The sequence below is a fragment of the Typopeltis vanoorti genome, chromosome 6, assembly GCF_054136105.1.
Source record: "Typopeltis vanoorti isolate ZY-2024b chromosome 6, IOZ_Tvanoo_1.0, whole genome shotgun sequence".
NCBI lineage: Eukaryota > Metazoa > Arthropoda > Arachnida > Uropygi > Thelyphonidae > Typopeltis > Typopeltis vanoorti.
The window spans coordinates 44216111-44229811 of NC_143554.1; the positions used below are offsets into that span (position 1 = coordinate 44216111).

Consider the following 13701-nt stretch of genomic DNA (forward strand, 5'->3'; position numbering starts at 1 on the left):
ATATAACAAAGAAAAGAGGGGATTGTAGATATCCGAAAAGTTAATAAAAAATCTAGACAGTTCTATGGCATGAGAAAAACAACTTATGCCAATACTATGAGTTTTATCTTAGATATCGACTAAGTAAATAAAGAAATCAAAAGTCTGTTAAATACGAGTGTACTTCTGACCAATTTGCGGGATGAGGTTCTTTTGGTATAAATACACGAAGAATTCTGTTTCTCACGAATCGCAAATCCACGTATAAATCACCTTTTTTTTGGCCATTAATTTCACAGGACATATTTTGTGTTGTCACCAATCAATATTACATAACTTAATATTGCCAAATTCACCTAAAGCAAGTCTAAATATCGCCTGAAGATTGTTATTTCTTTACAGAAATAACATTGCCTATTAACGTATCTAATTAGTTTCTAATTAGATACGATAATAATCTAACCATATTGAATTCCGCTCTCTCACTTGAATAAGTGAAAGTAATTCTGCGTTCAGCGAATATTTATCCGCTCGTGCGATCCATTATCCTATTAATAACACTCATTTTCGGGAATTGTGCAGCTTTATTTCTCTTAAAAGTTTTACTGAAGAGAAACTGAAAAGTAGCCACGGCTGATTTCATCGTTTCTTTCCTTTTTTTTTTTTTTTCACGAAAAAAAAAAAAACAATAATCACAGTTTGATCCTTGATATATAATTTCATTCCAAATAATCTCCCCTGGGTAATTTCAAGCGGCGACATCTTTGGATATAGTAATTATTAATTTCATTACCATCCAGCCAATATGTGCCAACTACTGTTTCAAGGATACCATTGGAAGTTTTCTATCTTTTATAATGCGATTAGTATACTTGACTTTTAATCCCTTGATGGCAGGACTATTAACGGATTAAATGAAAAAGAAATGCAACCTTGAAACTGTAACTTGATATTTCCTTTTCAAAAATCTTCCAATGTTTAACTTTTTCTTTTTTGCTTTCTTTCGTTTATTTGTCAACAATAGATATTGAAGAGATATGTTACCATGAATTTATAAGTTTAAAATGTATGAATGTATAAATATATAAAACGTATGAATGTATAAATATATAAAATGTAAAAATATTAGATTGTAGATTATATATACAGTATAGTGAAACCTGTGGAGTATCTATAACTATAGAGTTACGCGTATGAGACAGTAAATAGCTGTTTTTATTATGTAAATATTTCGTGTTATGTATCATAAGACCTCATCAGTACAACTATCGAACACAATAGGAATTGAATTCAAAAAACAGTAGTGCGCATGCTTAAATTAGAATCCCTATGCATACAGTCGTGTGTTTATTGATTAAAAATATTAAAATATATGGATTACTTTTTTTTTAATCCACGAACACGCGACTGTATACATCTGATCTGATTTTCCCTTTCAGTCGTTTCCGACCGTAGGTGACGTTGTAGGCATTTTTCCCACAAAGTATTCCTGGTGAGATTTTTTTACAGAGTAGTTCACCATCTCTCTCCCCCCCCTAATTTTATCAGGGCTCAGGACCGGCATATGGCTGGGACGTATTCATGATCTGTGTTGAGGGTGCCGGTTTGCCTGTTCTGGGATACGAAAAACCCGAGTTTTCGGGTGAAAAAAAAAAACCTACCTCGTTGAGACCGGCTAACTCACCTTTAGTCGAAAGAGGACCAGAAAAAGGTTCCTCACGTCACTGACGGGAATCGAACCCAGGTCTTTCCGACCAAAGGGCTTCGTCTACACTGACTGAGCTACTTTTTTCTTTTTTTAATAAGATCAAATTTATTAAAGAGTGGTTATGAAAATTCTTTTGCATTCTAGTGATGAGATTTTCAAAGCTAAAGCAGTAGCATATGAAAATCTCAGGTCAAGTGATTCAAAAATTTAAAAGAAATGTGACTGTCAAGTAGTACTTTCATCAGAACTAAGAAAACTATGAGGAGAGAAGGATTTACTGTAAACAAATTGGTCCATACCGAACCTATAGTCATAAATTAAGCATCTAGCTCGACGTGGATGCTGATTGTGTCTCAAGGGATTATATTATACCAGGTGTCAGCAGAAGAGCAGACCAGCCTTGAATGAATAAAAGTTACTAACATAACTGTTCCCTATTTGGTAACTTAAGGCAAATTAAGCAACACAACAACTATATTCCCGAACAGTTGTTGCTCATATGCAATATCCTCCAAGAGAAATAGTCTGTTTATGGCAGTTAGATTATGGTATATAAATTATGTTTATAGTCAGACTTTTGATTCTCTGCTACAAGCTTAAAAACCAGTGTCATGTGCATTTCACTCTTGGAAATGGTCAAAAATGTGAAAACTTAGTTAACTAAAACCCAAAATTATCCTCAAACTACTGAAGAGATAAAATTTATTCACAACAGTCACCAATATTACTTTTTTTTTTTTTTGTATTCATTTTACTAATAGAACATCAAGTAACATTTTACAGTGGTACGTACTATAAATGAAAGTAGCATCACAAACATAGTCGTCTGTCAAAGAATTATCAAAAAGTATTGAAAATACTTTTCGATATATACTGACTGAGCTACGGAGGCTCACTGTATACATAGAGGGATTCTAATTTAAGCATGCGCACAACTATTTTTTTGAATTCAATTCAATTCCTAGTGCTGTTCGATAGTTGTACTGATGACGTCTTATGATACATAACACGAAATATTTACATAATAAAAAATTATGTAAATATGCTATTTACTGTCGCATACGTGTTATTTTATAGTTTTAGATTGTAAATGTAATCTATTTATTCTGCATATTGCCAAAACACATTGATAAAAAATAATATAAAATCCACTTCATTTATTGTTCACTGCATTACTTATAATTGCTAGTTTTATTATTCATATTACTTTTAAAAATGTACAAGGAGATTTTTTCTTTTCTAAATCGATCAGAATAATTTTAAATTACGTTTAACAACAGCTTCATTAACGTAAAAAGATTTTACAATTTCCAAAGCTTAATGCTTCCCCCCACCACCATATCTTCCGAACAAAGCGTCCCACTTGTGTGATGTCACAAGATTGGATTCTTCACACAGACATTATACAATACATAAAGAGAAGCAGAAAATGACGTCTGTATTTATAGCAATGAGGAATATTAGCATTTCTTACAATTAAGACATTATTATCAGAGACCTTCAGCAAGTCGATGAAGACCACATATCACCCACTCCAGCTGTCAAACCTTTCTTGAATTCAACCAAGCTAAATTATTACCTCCAAAGACAAGTCATTTCAATCAGTCATCGATCTATATCAACCTATATTGCATTCATCCCTAATATGACCTCTCACTGCCTTCCATAAAATGAAAAATGATATCCACTAGTATCTTACTCGTATATGACCCTTTCGGAAGTAAGAAGGATAAGCGAGGGAGTGATAGACACCTACACGATTTCTGAAAGGGTTAACAACATTCCATATTCCCGATATCATATTTGCAACTCTTCTTTGCGCTTTCTCTACCACTTCTTCATACCTTCAGAAACTAAGAGACCAGATTTGGGCACAATTCGGGTGGAATTATATTAAGACCTTGTAAAGAGGCAAAACGACCTTCTTATGCTTACATATCAGTGTCCTCTTCAGCATTGCAATTATCCTCTAAGTTGTATTTGCAGTCTCTACTATATGGCCCCTGAACATAAATTTATCTATCAAAAGTCGAAACACTCTTTAATTCCACAATGAATCCACCAATGTAATATACCTCTGGAAATCTCATCACACCAAATGTATAACTTTACGTTTACGAACATTCAACTGGCATCCATTTTCACTTGCCAGTTCCATCCTATTTAAATCATTCTGAATATGCTTCATGTCAGTCGCATTCCTAATTTGCCTTGCTTATCTTTGCATCATCAGAATTCCAATAAATCTGACGATTTGCAGATTAATAATTGCTGCTTGATTTTCAGTATCTATCTAATTGGTTGCTTTCGCTTCACTACTTAAATACTCCGTCCAGGAGACCACTGAAATAAGGAATCAAGCGAAAGCAACTTATGCCCAAGGCTAGATTCTCAAACTTTTTTTTTTTTTTAGTTTCATTTTGTTTGTCTATAAAATGATGATGGATCTTTAATATCCACATTATGCGTTACTTAATTTGCCAAAATGAAGCTTTCTGGCTCATATTTTGGTGTTATTATTATGTTACGTCCGTACACCAATTGTTATGGGAAGAATATTTTAAAAATACTAAATTTGAATAAAATAAGATGTATATTGAAATTTGTCAATTTTTATTTCAGTCTGATTATTATTGTTGTCTAAAGATTAAGTAAAGCGAGATTATTTGTTTAGAGATAAATCACCATTCGTACTATCAAGTAGAAGGTACACTTACAGAATAATGTTCTAAAATACAACAAAATAATTATTAAGTCTCGATGACCACCTACTTATACTGTCTATATCTTAGGCAAATGTCATGTATTTTTACCGTATTTCAAGAGAAAAATTGCGATGAATTATGAAAGGAATTTATTGAAAAATTATCTGCGAATTATTTTTTCACTCAACTGATTTTGCGACGAATTGTCTTACGATGAATTACCATTCGTTAAATTCCGGTTCAATGAATTGCCTTTTTTCGGTGAAATATCGTTCTATGAATTGCCATTCGGTAAATTGTCTTTCGATTAATTTTCATGGAATTCCACAATGAATCGTAAATGGCGTTTATTTGTGGGTATTGCCGTCGAATTTGTTGAACTGCAAGGTTAAGGCCTCGTGGATTTCTTCCAAGAGATTGTTGCTTATCTTTAGAATTATGACTGAAGCAATTAAAAATACAGGCCAATGTAATTATCTTCTAATTATGTGTATCTTCTGGCTGGTTTGCCTATTCTGAAAGATGGAAACCCGAGTTTCCAGAAAGGGGAAAACTCTCGTATAAGACCGACTAACCCTCCTTCAGCTGGAAAGCTAAAGATTTTTCAACTAGCCCACTTCATTTTACTGCTTCACGAACTATTCTACTCCATATGCCCTCCTTAATAAATGCCATTTCTTCTTCAACGCAATAACTGCCGTTTCGAAAATCGCTTTCGCTAAAAAACTGGATAGCTCCTTGAGTTTGAGGCTTTTTTTTATTTACAAAGAGAATGCAAAAAATGTATTCTCTTTGTATTCAAATACATACTATCTTGTTGCAGAGGTAAAGTGCCTATACTGGTTCTTAACTCATCCAATTTTGTTAGGTGCATTTCGAAAGAATGCGTACGTATCTATTAGATTCGTTTTGGTCGTCTGTCCGTACGCATATAACAGAATTTAATTTTAAAAAATGGCCTTAGTTACCAACTAAACTTGCTACATCATCTCAATTTTGGTATGAATATGATCCCATTTTTAGTGGCAAAATTAGACAAAGTTATGTCTACAGCCAAATGTCAAAAGTGGCTGATAGTGAACAGTCGCTGTACTGTATGTCCGCGCGGTTAGCCTAGTGGCTGCGCGCTTCGCAACCATATGACTGGGGAAGGATTGTCCCAGGTTCGATTCCCGTCGAAGACATGAGGAATTTGAGGATCTACCATAGCCAAGTTATCCGGTCTTGGGCGCGGGCAGTAGGGCTTTTCCCGCCAGTTTATCTGGCGTTTTTCATCCTACAAACAGGCTCCGTGAACACACACGGATCTACAGCCATAAATACTTAACCCCCCATGAGGGGGGGCTCAACTCTCCCCAGTAGGGACGGGGGGAGAAAACTCCATACAAATAAATAAATAAACTGTACTGTATGTTGATTTTTTTTAATGCCTCCCTGCGATCATTTTCATAGTTGCTTTGTTGCGCATCGTTCTTTGTCAATTTTTCCCCCCTACTTTTCAGATTTTTAGCTACAGACGACTGTATGCCGAATATTTTCACATGATTAGCATTTAAAAGCTCATAAGTGAACAATTCTGCTATCTTGAAAATGAAAAATATTAATTTAGACCCCTAATCATAAGAACATTAAAAAAACTTCTGAGGTCTAATCATTACTTCTTGTTTTAGGCGTACCGGCAATTCTGATAACTGTGTATGCCAGTGTAAGGAGTCTTCATGAAAATCAGAGGCTTTAGTAAGTATACTCGCACTTTTTTAATTACTCAGTTTCTTATTCGGATAGTATTTTGATGATATTATATTATAATCTGATAGGCTTACGTGATCATACAGTAACTCCTGGAATCTTAATGACAGTTCCTACCCATTGCGTGTCCATGCTCGTGAAGTATTGTTGCACGCCAGATGACGTGTGATCTCAAGTTATTCACCATTGTCATTATTTCGTAACCAGCATTCCTGTTAGCAACTTTTAAATAGATAAGCGGTAACTATATCTGAAAGGTTTCCGAAATTTTTTATCCAAAACCCAGTCTGGAAGATGGAATAAACTGGCTTGACGAAAATCTTTTTGCAATCTACTTAGTCCTGCTATCATAACAGGAACTATTACTTAAGATTGAGAATAGTAACAGTTAAAGCCACACTGATGATATAGTAAAACTAAATAAACATTGAGAAATTTTTTCGTGAGGAAAAATTTTGAATTTTATGCATGTTGTAACTTAGCAGCTGTTAAGTTCTGAATGAAACTAAAATTGGATTAATTTACGTTTCCTTCAGACTTAACATGGGGTTACATTTTGAATCAATTATTGATATATCAGAATTTACTCTTGTAAATTACTAAAATATTACTAAACCGAGAATCTTTCATTTATTTTGTTATAATGTAAAGTATTATGAATACTTTACATTATAACAAATATAATGTTATACCCCCCCCCCCCCCCCGCTCATACATTTCGAGAATCACGCTATGGATTCCGTGTGTGGTGCTCAGTACTGGGACGTGAAGTGACCCTGAAAAATGGGAGGAGAAATCGATGCCGTAGTGTTAACGTGTGGCGCGCAATTTAAAAAGTCGTGCAGCACCAGAAAAACTTCTTCTTACTCTTAGGCTTGTGCTCTCTTACGCTCCGGGTCTCGTGCGGTCTTGCTGTGGTGTGTGGAGCCTCCTCGTGGCATCCCCCCGTTCCCCGCGGATTCGAGATAATGACTGAGGAAATTTGCCATGAATTTCCCGAAAATTTAGTAGTCGGCGACCAGCCCAGCAGAAGATATTCACGATGCTTACGGAGATTTTGTTACGATGTTGAGCCAGTTCACCAAAGCATAACGTCTACTTATTTTCGGAGGCAGAAGTATGTGCAGATTGAACCCTTGAAGAATGCCTCAGAAAAAGCAGAAGGAACGTGGAGTCGAAAGTATTTGTCCTGACGAGATATGTGAGGTGGCCAAATAGTTTCCCCAGCAATTGGTAACGTACAGTCTAGTTTTTTTTTTTTTTTTTTATGTAAATGTGTACTAAAAGGATATCTGTAAATTTTAGGAAGAACTCTAGAGATTGTTTTTTTAATTGATAGAGTATATTATGAGTATTTTGTGAAAGAAATTGTATGAGAGCACGTGGAGCTATATTAGTAATTCAGTCAACGAATGTCTTTAATATTGATGAATAAGTGTTATCTTTCAAATATAAGTCGTAAATCATAAATGAAGTTCTTTGTCGTACATGCTAAGATAGATATAGAGAATCTGTGAAATTAGTGCTCATTCATTAGCAATTGCAGATTACTTAATCAGAGTGTATTCATAATGTGTAAAATGTATCAATTGAATTAAATGTTTTATTCTTTTTGTTTAACTGATGACTTGCCTGATTTTCTTCTCTGTTGCACTTGCTCATAAAATACGAACCACAGCGGGAGATTAATTTATGGTGAGGCTACGACTGCAGACGTAACCTACAGTAATATAAGATTGTAAACTAAACTGTTTCTGGTTCCTTGCTTGTACATTCTTTGTTAATCTAGGATTTGGAGTGGCGCAATGAAAAATAAATTTTCCCTGAATCCGAAAAAGGAATTAGAACCAGTATAGAGACAAGGGAGTTGGCATTGGCCATTAATATTCCCTTTGTCCCCCAAACCACTAGCATCATTCTTATATGTAAAGATCGGCCAAGAGAAATATAGAAGTTAAGAGAATAAAGTCTTACTAGAGAAGGATTTTACTAAGGGCACAGATATGAGTGCAATATAAGTGTAATTAAGATTTAAAGAGAACAATACGTAAGATAAATAAAGGAGAAATTAAATTTTACAATGGCGACATAGAAAAAGGACAAGACAATGGGAATAAACACAAAAGGATAATAAAATTTTACAGTACCTAGTAATTGTTTAATTTGGCCAGAGTTGGAGATTTATTACTGGGAAAACCCCAGAAACAACATCAATAGCTCCTCTGCGAGCACGCATTCTTTAACCTCTACTTGGTCAGGTACTACGTCACAATCTAAGGACGTGTACATGTAGATTGCTTACCTTGGGAATTCTAAGGAGGGAAAATATGCATATAAGTAATTTAATGCATGCATTTATAAACTGTTTTAAGGGTCTGTTTTAATTGTGCGAACACACACACGTGTTCTTTAAAAAAAAACATACTTGAAAAATACTGCAAAACTAATTAACCACGTTTGAGAAGTGTATCAAAGATGGCAGTATGAGACGAAATGTCTAAAATCCCGAAGGAGAAAAAAAAAAGCCGATAAGTAACTAACAGACTGATTTCGAACAAATCGACTGAAACGCCAACGTGGAAAGTTTCTCGGACGTTAACTTCTTTCCATACATGACTCCCACATTGATTTAACATTAGTATCTTCCTAGGTCTAGCTGCCACTGATGAGACCGCAATAAACGTAGAAACCGATCTGGATAGTAACCTTTCCCATAATAGGATATTAATGAGAAAAGGTAATTGATGTGTAGTGAACAGCCTCTATGTAAGAAGCTTCGTGAGGATATTTCACGTGCAAACATTGTCTGCACGTGAAATAAAACGTGAAGAATATAACTTCCTGTCAAGTATAATATACTTTGTAACCAAGAGAAGAAAGCTTAATACAATTGTATTAGTTTCTCAATTTTTCTCATGAATATTTGTATAATTATAGAAAAATAAAATTTTCTTATTTCTTATATTAAACTTGTACTACAGCATTTTTTTTTTTTTTTTTCAGCTGCTGGATAGATGACAGTAATTATTTTTGGATCATAAGAGGTCCTGTGTGCTTGTCCATGGTGGTAAGTAATTCATTTGTACGGATACTTCGACGAAATACCGACACTGGCTTTATATATAAATATTATCGTACTTGAACGTACAGCACTCTCCTCCCCCAGCAATCACGCGTATTCAGAAAAATGTATTTTCATAATCGCTTGGTTCGATTACGAGTGATTTGGGATATAAAAGCTTCTTAACACTTTAAAATATTACAAACATTTGCACGCTAAACTTTGAGCTCTGAAACGAGGATTATAGTTGAAACTTGGAAATCTAAGTGGTTCCTGAGCACCTTTAGGTGCTTAAAGACATTTTCTGGTTAACTAAAAGGCATTAGCATATACTGTATAAGCATCTTCATAGTTTGACCTTGTAACCTAATGGAGCCTAACTTTAAGCAACTGGTTACGAATTCTCGTAATTTATCCACTTTCTCATCACCGTGTTTGTGATTTCGTTTATATATCACAAGTATTCATTCTTGAACTTGCATGATTAAAAAACGGTTCTGTGAAATTGAAAAAAGGTCCATTAATATCGACTTCAATATCAAAATTTAAGTAAATGAGTTGCATTTGGTAGTGTGGATACATTTAAAATCGCAATAATAATAAATCTCACAAAAAAAAAAAAAAAAAATTGTAGCCTGTCTTTTCCGAATGCAAACCACGCTAAAGCCGGTAACTACTCTATGATTTGTAAATGTGTATTCCAATTGAAAAACTTGGGACTTAAGCGTAATTCTGTTTCCTACAGGTAAACTTCATATTCCTAATCAACATTATTCGAGTTCTGATAAGAAAAATGAAAGCAACCAAATCAGCGGAATGTACTCGAGCCTGGTAAATAATTACATTTCATGTTATGTCTTTTTATTTTTCTGAATTCGACTGCGTAATGCGGACTACATTTCGCATCGTCTAATTCCGGTTCTTTGTTGTTGATAGGAAAGCCGTGAGAGCTGCGCTCATACTGCTACCTCTACTCGGACTACATTTTATGGTCACTCCTTTTCGCCCTGATCCTAAAAGCAACGGAGCCATTGTTTATGAAATAATATCAGCTACTGTGACGTCATTTCAGGTGAGGCGAATGAAAGCTAATGGAATATGATATACGATTGTATCTAGCCTACGTTCATCATAAACAATTAAACACTTCCTGAAAGAGCGTAACTGTTTGTTATATATGTCCAAAAAATCTTCTAGTTTTCCATTGTTACGTGAGAATGTGACGACAGGAAATAAATAAATAAACATTATTGCTGAACTATTAGATAAACACGACTGGAAGTTGTATTTAAAAAGTCTATCGATTAAAAATTTTTCAAGGTAATGACAATGCTTGGCATTATTCCAACGAGAGTTGTTATTAGCTCGTTTCGTGCAAAGAATCTGACACTACAAAAGTACATTTGTTAATAGCTTTCCATTAAAATCTTCAACAATATCAATAATGCAATACCGTAACTTCTATGTGATTTGTGTGTGCACGTGAGAAAAAAAAAAAAAAACTCGGATATTCGGTTTAAAAAATTCTGGTTGAAACAACTAGAACGGTTTCGACACCTCATTCAAGTCCTAAGCAAACGAGTTACTGTCTATCGAAAAACATAAATGCCATTACAAACAACATACAGTGTATAACACAAACAGTTACGTTTTGCAGTTACTGATAGCAACAACAGGGAAATGAGTCACTCCAGCAGATATCACGTGATTTTCAAATACTCCACATGTTTTGATTTATGGATAACTCTCTTCTGTTTCAATGCTAACATATTACAAAATACACTACAAAACTTACAAGATGGTTTTAAGACTTTGCAGTCTCGCTGGATTTACATTCTGAATTTAATTCTTGTGATACTTAGAAATAAAAGAGAAAAGTTAATCCCCTTACTCATCCCCTGAGAGAGTATCTTTGACTCATCCACCCATATCGTTTAGATTTAATTCGTCTACTTGTCTTGCCAAATTAAGATAATCCACAGCTATAATCAGGGAGTCTAAAGACCGCATAGTTGAATACAAAATACACACTAAACAGTTTATGAGTTAATTTTTTTCCCCTTTCACAACTGATTTACCACATTTGATTGAATAGGACTGTTTTAATTGAAATTTAACTTTGACTCTGTAAATTGGTCCTAAGCAGTAGAGCGTTGCGATGTCATTATGCTGCAGTTAAATATTTTCATAAACAAGAATTGCTAATTCATTTAATGTGTTAAAATTATTTATATGAAAGACATTCCGGTAATTAGCTTGCATTTTCATGCCATTATTTCTTTTTTTATATATAACAATACAAAATATGATAATCGGAACACCATAAAATGACTTCAAGTCAGTAGCTGTATTCGGAGTGACGTCAGCATTTGCGATTCCTAAATGCGGATAGCAACAACAACCTTGCATAACAGCCCACGCAGTAAAAACTTATTATAAATACGCGATATTATGCGGTAATGATGTAATGACGTCATTTCACACGTGTTAGTGCACATATTTAGTGTTATAATCGTGAAGAAAAACAACAGAGAAGTAATCATGAAGAAAAACCAGTTAACAGAGAAGTAATCATAATATTTTTCTCCTAGGGATTTGCTGTGGCTCTCCTATTTTGCTTTTTCAACGGAGAAGTAAGTTAATTTTCTTTTACACATATTAAATTAGCGTTAGTTTAAATCCCAACAATTGCGATCCCATTTATAGAACATGTGATTGTTTGATTCATTGTTCGCTGTAGCCTATACATAGACAAAATTCATACTTTTTTTTTTTAGATTAACAATTTTATTTATCTAAAAGCACATCATCCTGTTTAATATATTTTGTCTTTTTCAGGTTCAAAAGTTGTTAAAAAAGCATTTGTCTCTTAGATGTGTAAGAATTGGAAAAAACAGACGAATGTCATATGGAACCAGTATGGTTTCTGTAAGTATTTACATTGAAATAAAAACATTACTGCAAAAACTGCTCTCAAATACTAGATTGTGTTGGTATTCACATGATAGATTTTTTTTTTTTTTAACTGCGAAGACTGCGTTTTGAAAATGCGCATGCTTTAGGAGTGTTTTTTGTTTGTTGGTTTATGAAGAGGGAGATGAACAGTTACCAAGAGAAATCCTCACAGACTAAGACTGGTTAGCTCGACCTTGACTGGCAATGCCCAGAAAATTCCTCGCATCTATTGACGTCATAAAATATATCCCAGATAATCAAATAGCGCGCGATTTTATTAAGTTTTTGTTCAAACCAACTATGTCTAAAAAAGCATTATGCAAATTTGATAACGAATTTAGTTTAATAATCATTGTTCTTTTCTTAATTTTTATTATTATTTTAATTAAATTTAAAAATAGAAAAATAATTTATTGATTTAAAAAAAAAAAAAAATTTTTTTTCAGACATGTCCGCCACCGCTGATTCTTCGCAATAATGTTCAAGCCAACTCACCAGGAAACATTCTTTTGTTGAAGACATCTGAAGTACTGAGAAATGGCGAGAAAGTTTCAAGGACATGCACTTCGTGGATTCATCCAAAACAAAAACAAATTCCACTGGGAAATATGCCATCGACTTGCAAGAATTCCGAAGAAATTAACTCTTGAGTTTTTGCTACTATTTGTTTTAAAGCAGGTATTTAAAAGGCCGTAAAGAAATGTGAAGTATCAGGATTATGAAACCCGGTAATCGAGATGTGACTCACTTCGAAATAGGGCTCAACATCTCAACAATTCAGTGCAATTCACTTTAACAATTGCAATAACAATCTACAATACTCAACAGAACAAAGTGAATGATCAACAATGAAATGCTAAACAAGTAAATGTAGTTATGACAGCAGATGAATACAACAATAAGGTAATCGAGCTGAATAATACCTGATTAAAGACAATGGCAAGGATAATCGACAGGAAATATTTTTATATGCATATTTGATATCATGACAGTAGCCATGCATTACTCTTCAATGACGTGTACATGTGTGCAATATGAAGAATCCTAGAGCAATTATTACTAGATAAATGTAGCCGATAATTTTATTTTTGTGAACTGTTGTTGAAGAGTCCATTTTTTATGGAAAGGTTAAATAATTTATGATTTAGAAATCTACTTTTTTTTCATGAAAACATTAATAATAAAAATGTATTAATTGTAATGCGAACCTCTCATGATTTGCTTTAAAAGCGAATGAAAGATAAAAATCAAATCCTGTCTATAAAAAAAAAATATTATAATAAATACAGCAACACAATTCTGATTCTTGTGAAATGCATTTAACGGAGAAAACGTAAAATAAACTGTTTATTAAAAGTTCACGTGCCAGGCACATGCGCCTTTAAAGCAAGGCTAAGGTGTTATTTACGTCAGCAACGCTCTGATGCCTTTGCCATATCGTGTATATATTTGTATTCATTGAAGTATCTGCCAAGGTTAATTACGTTGATTTCTACGTAAATTATATATTAACAAATCTTACGGCATGCAATTCATGTTTCATT

The 13701-nt window shown here is 33.9% G+C and overlaps 2 protein-coding genes across 4 annotated transcripts in view; one reads left to right on the forward strand and one right to left on the reverse strand.

Moving 5' to 3' along the window:
* The window catches only part of LOC150105414 (calcitonin gene-related peptide type 1 receptor-like), a 36648-nt gene extending 23073 nt beyond the window's left edge, over window positions 1-13575 (forward strand). The window contains exons 11-17 of the mRNA XM_090394789.1: window positions 6063-6129; window positions 9145-9208; window positions 9948-10033; window positions 10139-10274; window positions 11794-11835; window positions 12041-12130; window positions 12604-13575. Of these exons, the coding sequence (XP_090250915.1) occupies window positions 6063-6129; window positions 9145-9208; window positions 9948-10033; window positions 10139-10274; window positions 11794-11835; window positions 12041-12130; window positions 12604-12807 (689 nt within the window). The 3' untranslated portion in view covers window positions 12808-13575. The remainder of the gene's footprint in view (window positions 1-6062; window positions 6130-9144; window positions 9209-9947; window positions 10034-10138; window positions 10275-11793; window positions 11836-12040; window positions 12131-12603) is intronic.
* Window positions 1-13701, reverse strand: part of LOC150105413 (uncharacterized) — a 362599-nt gene that overhangs the window by 129099 nt on the left and 219799 nt on the right. The gene's annotated exons all lie outside the window — the stretch shown is intronic.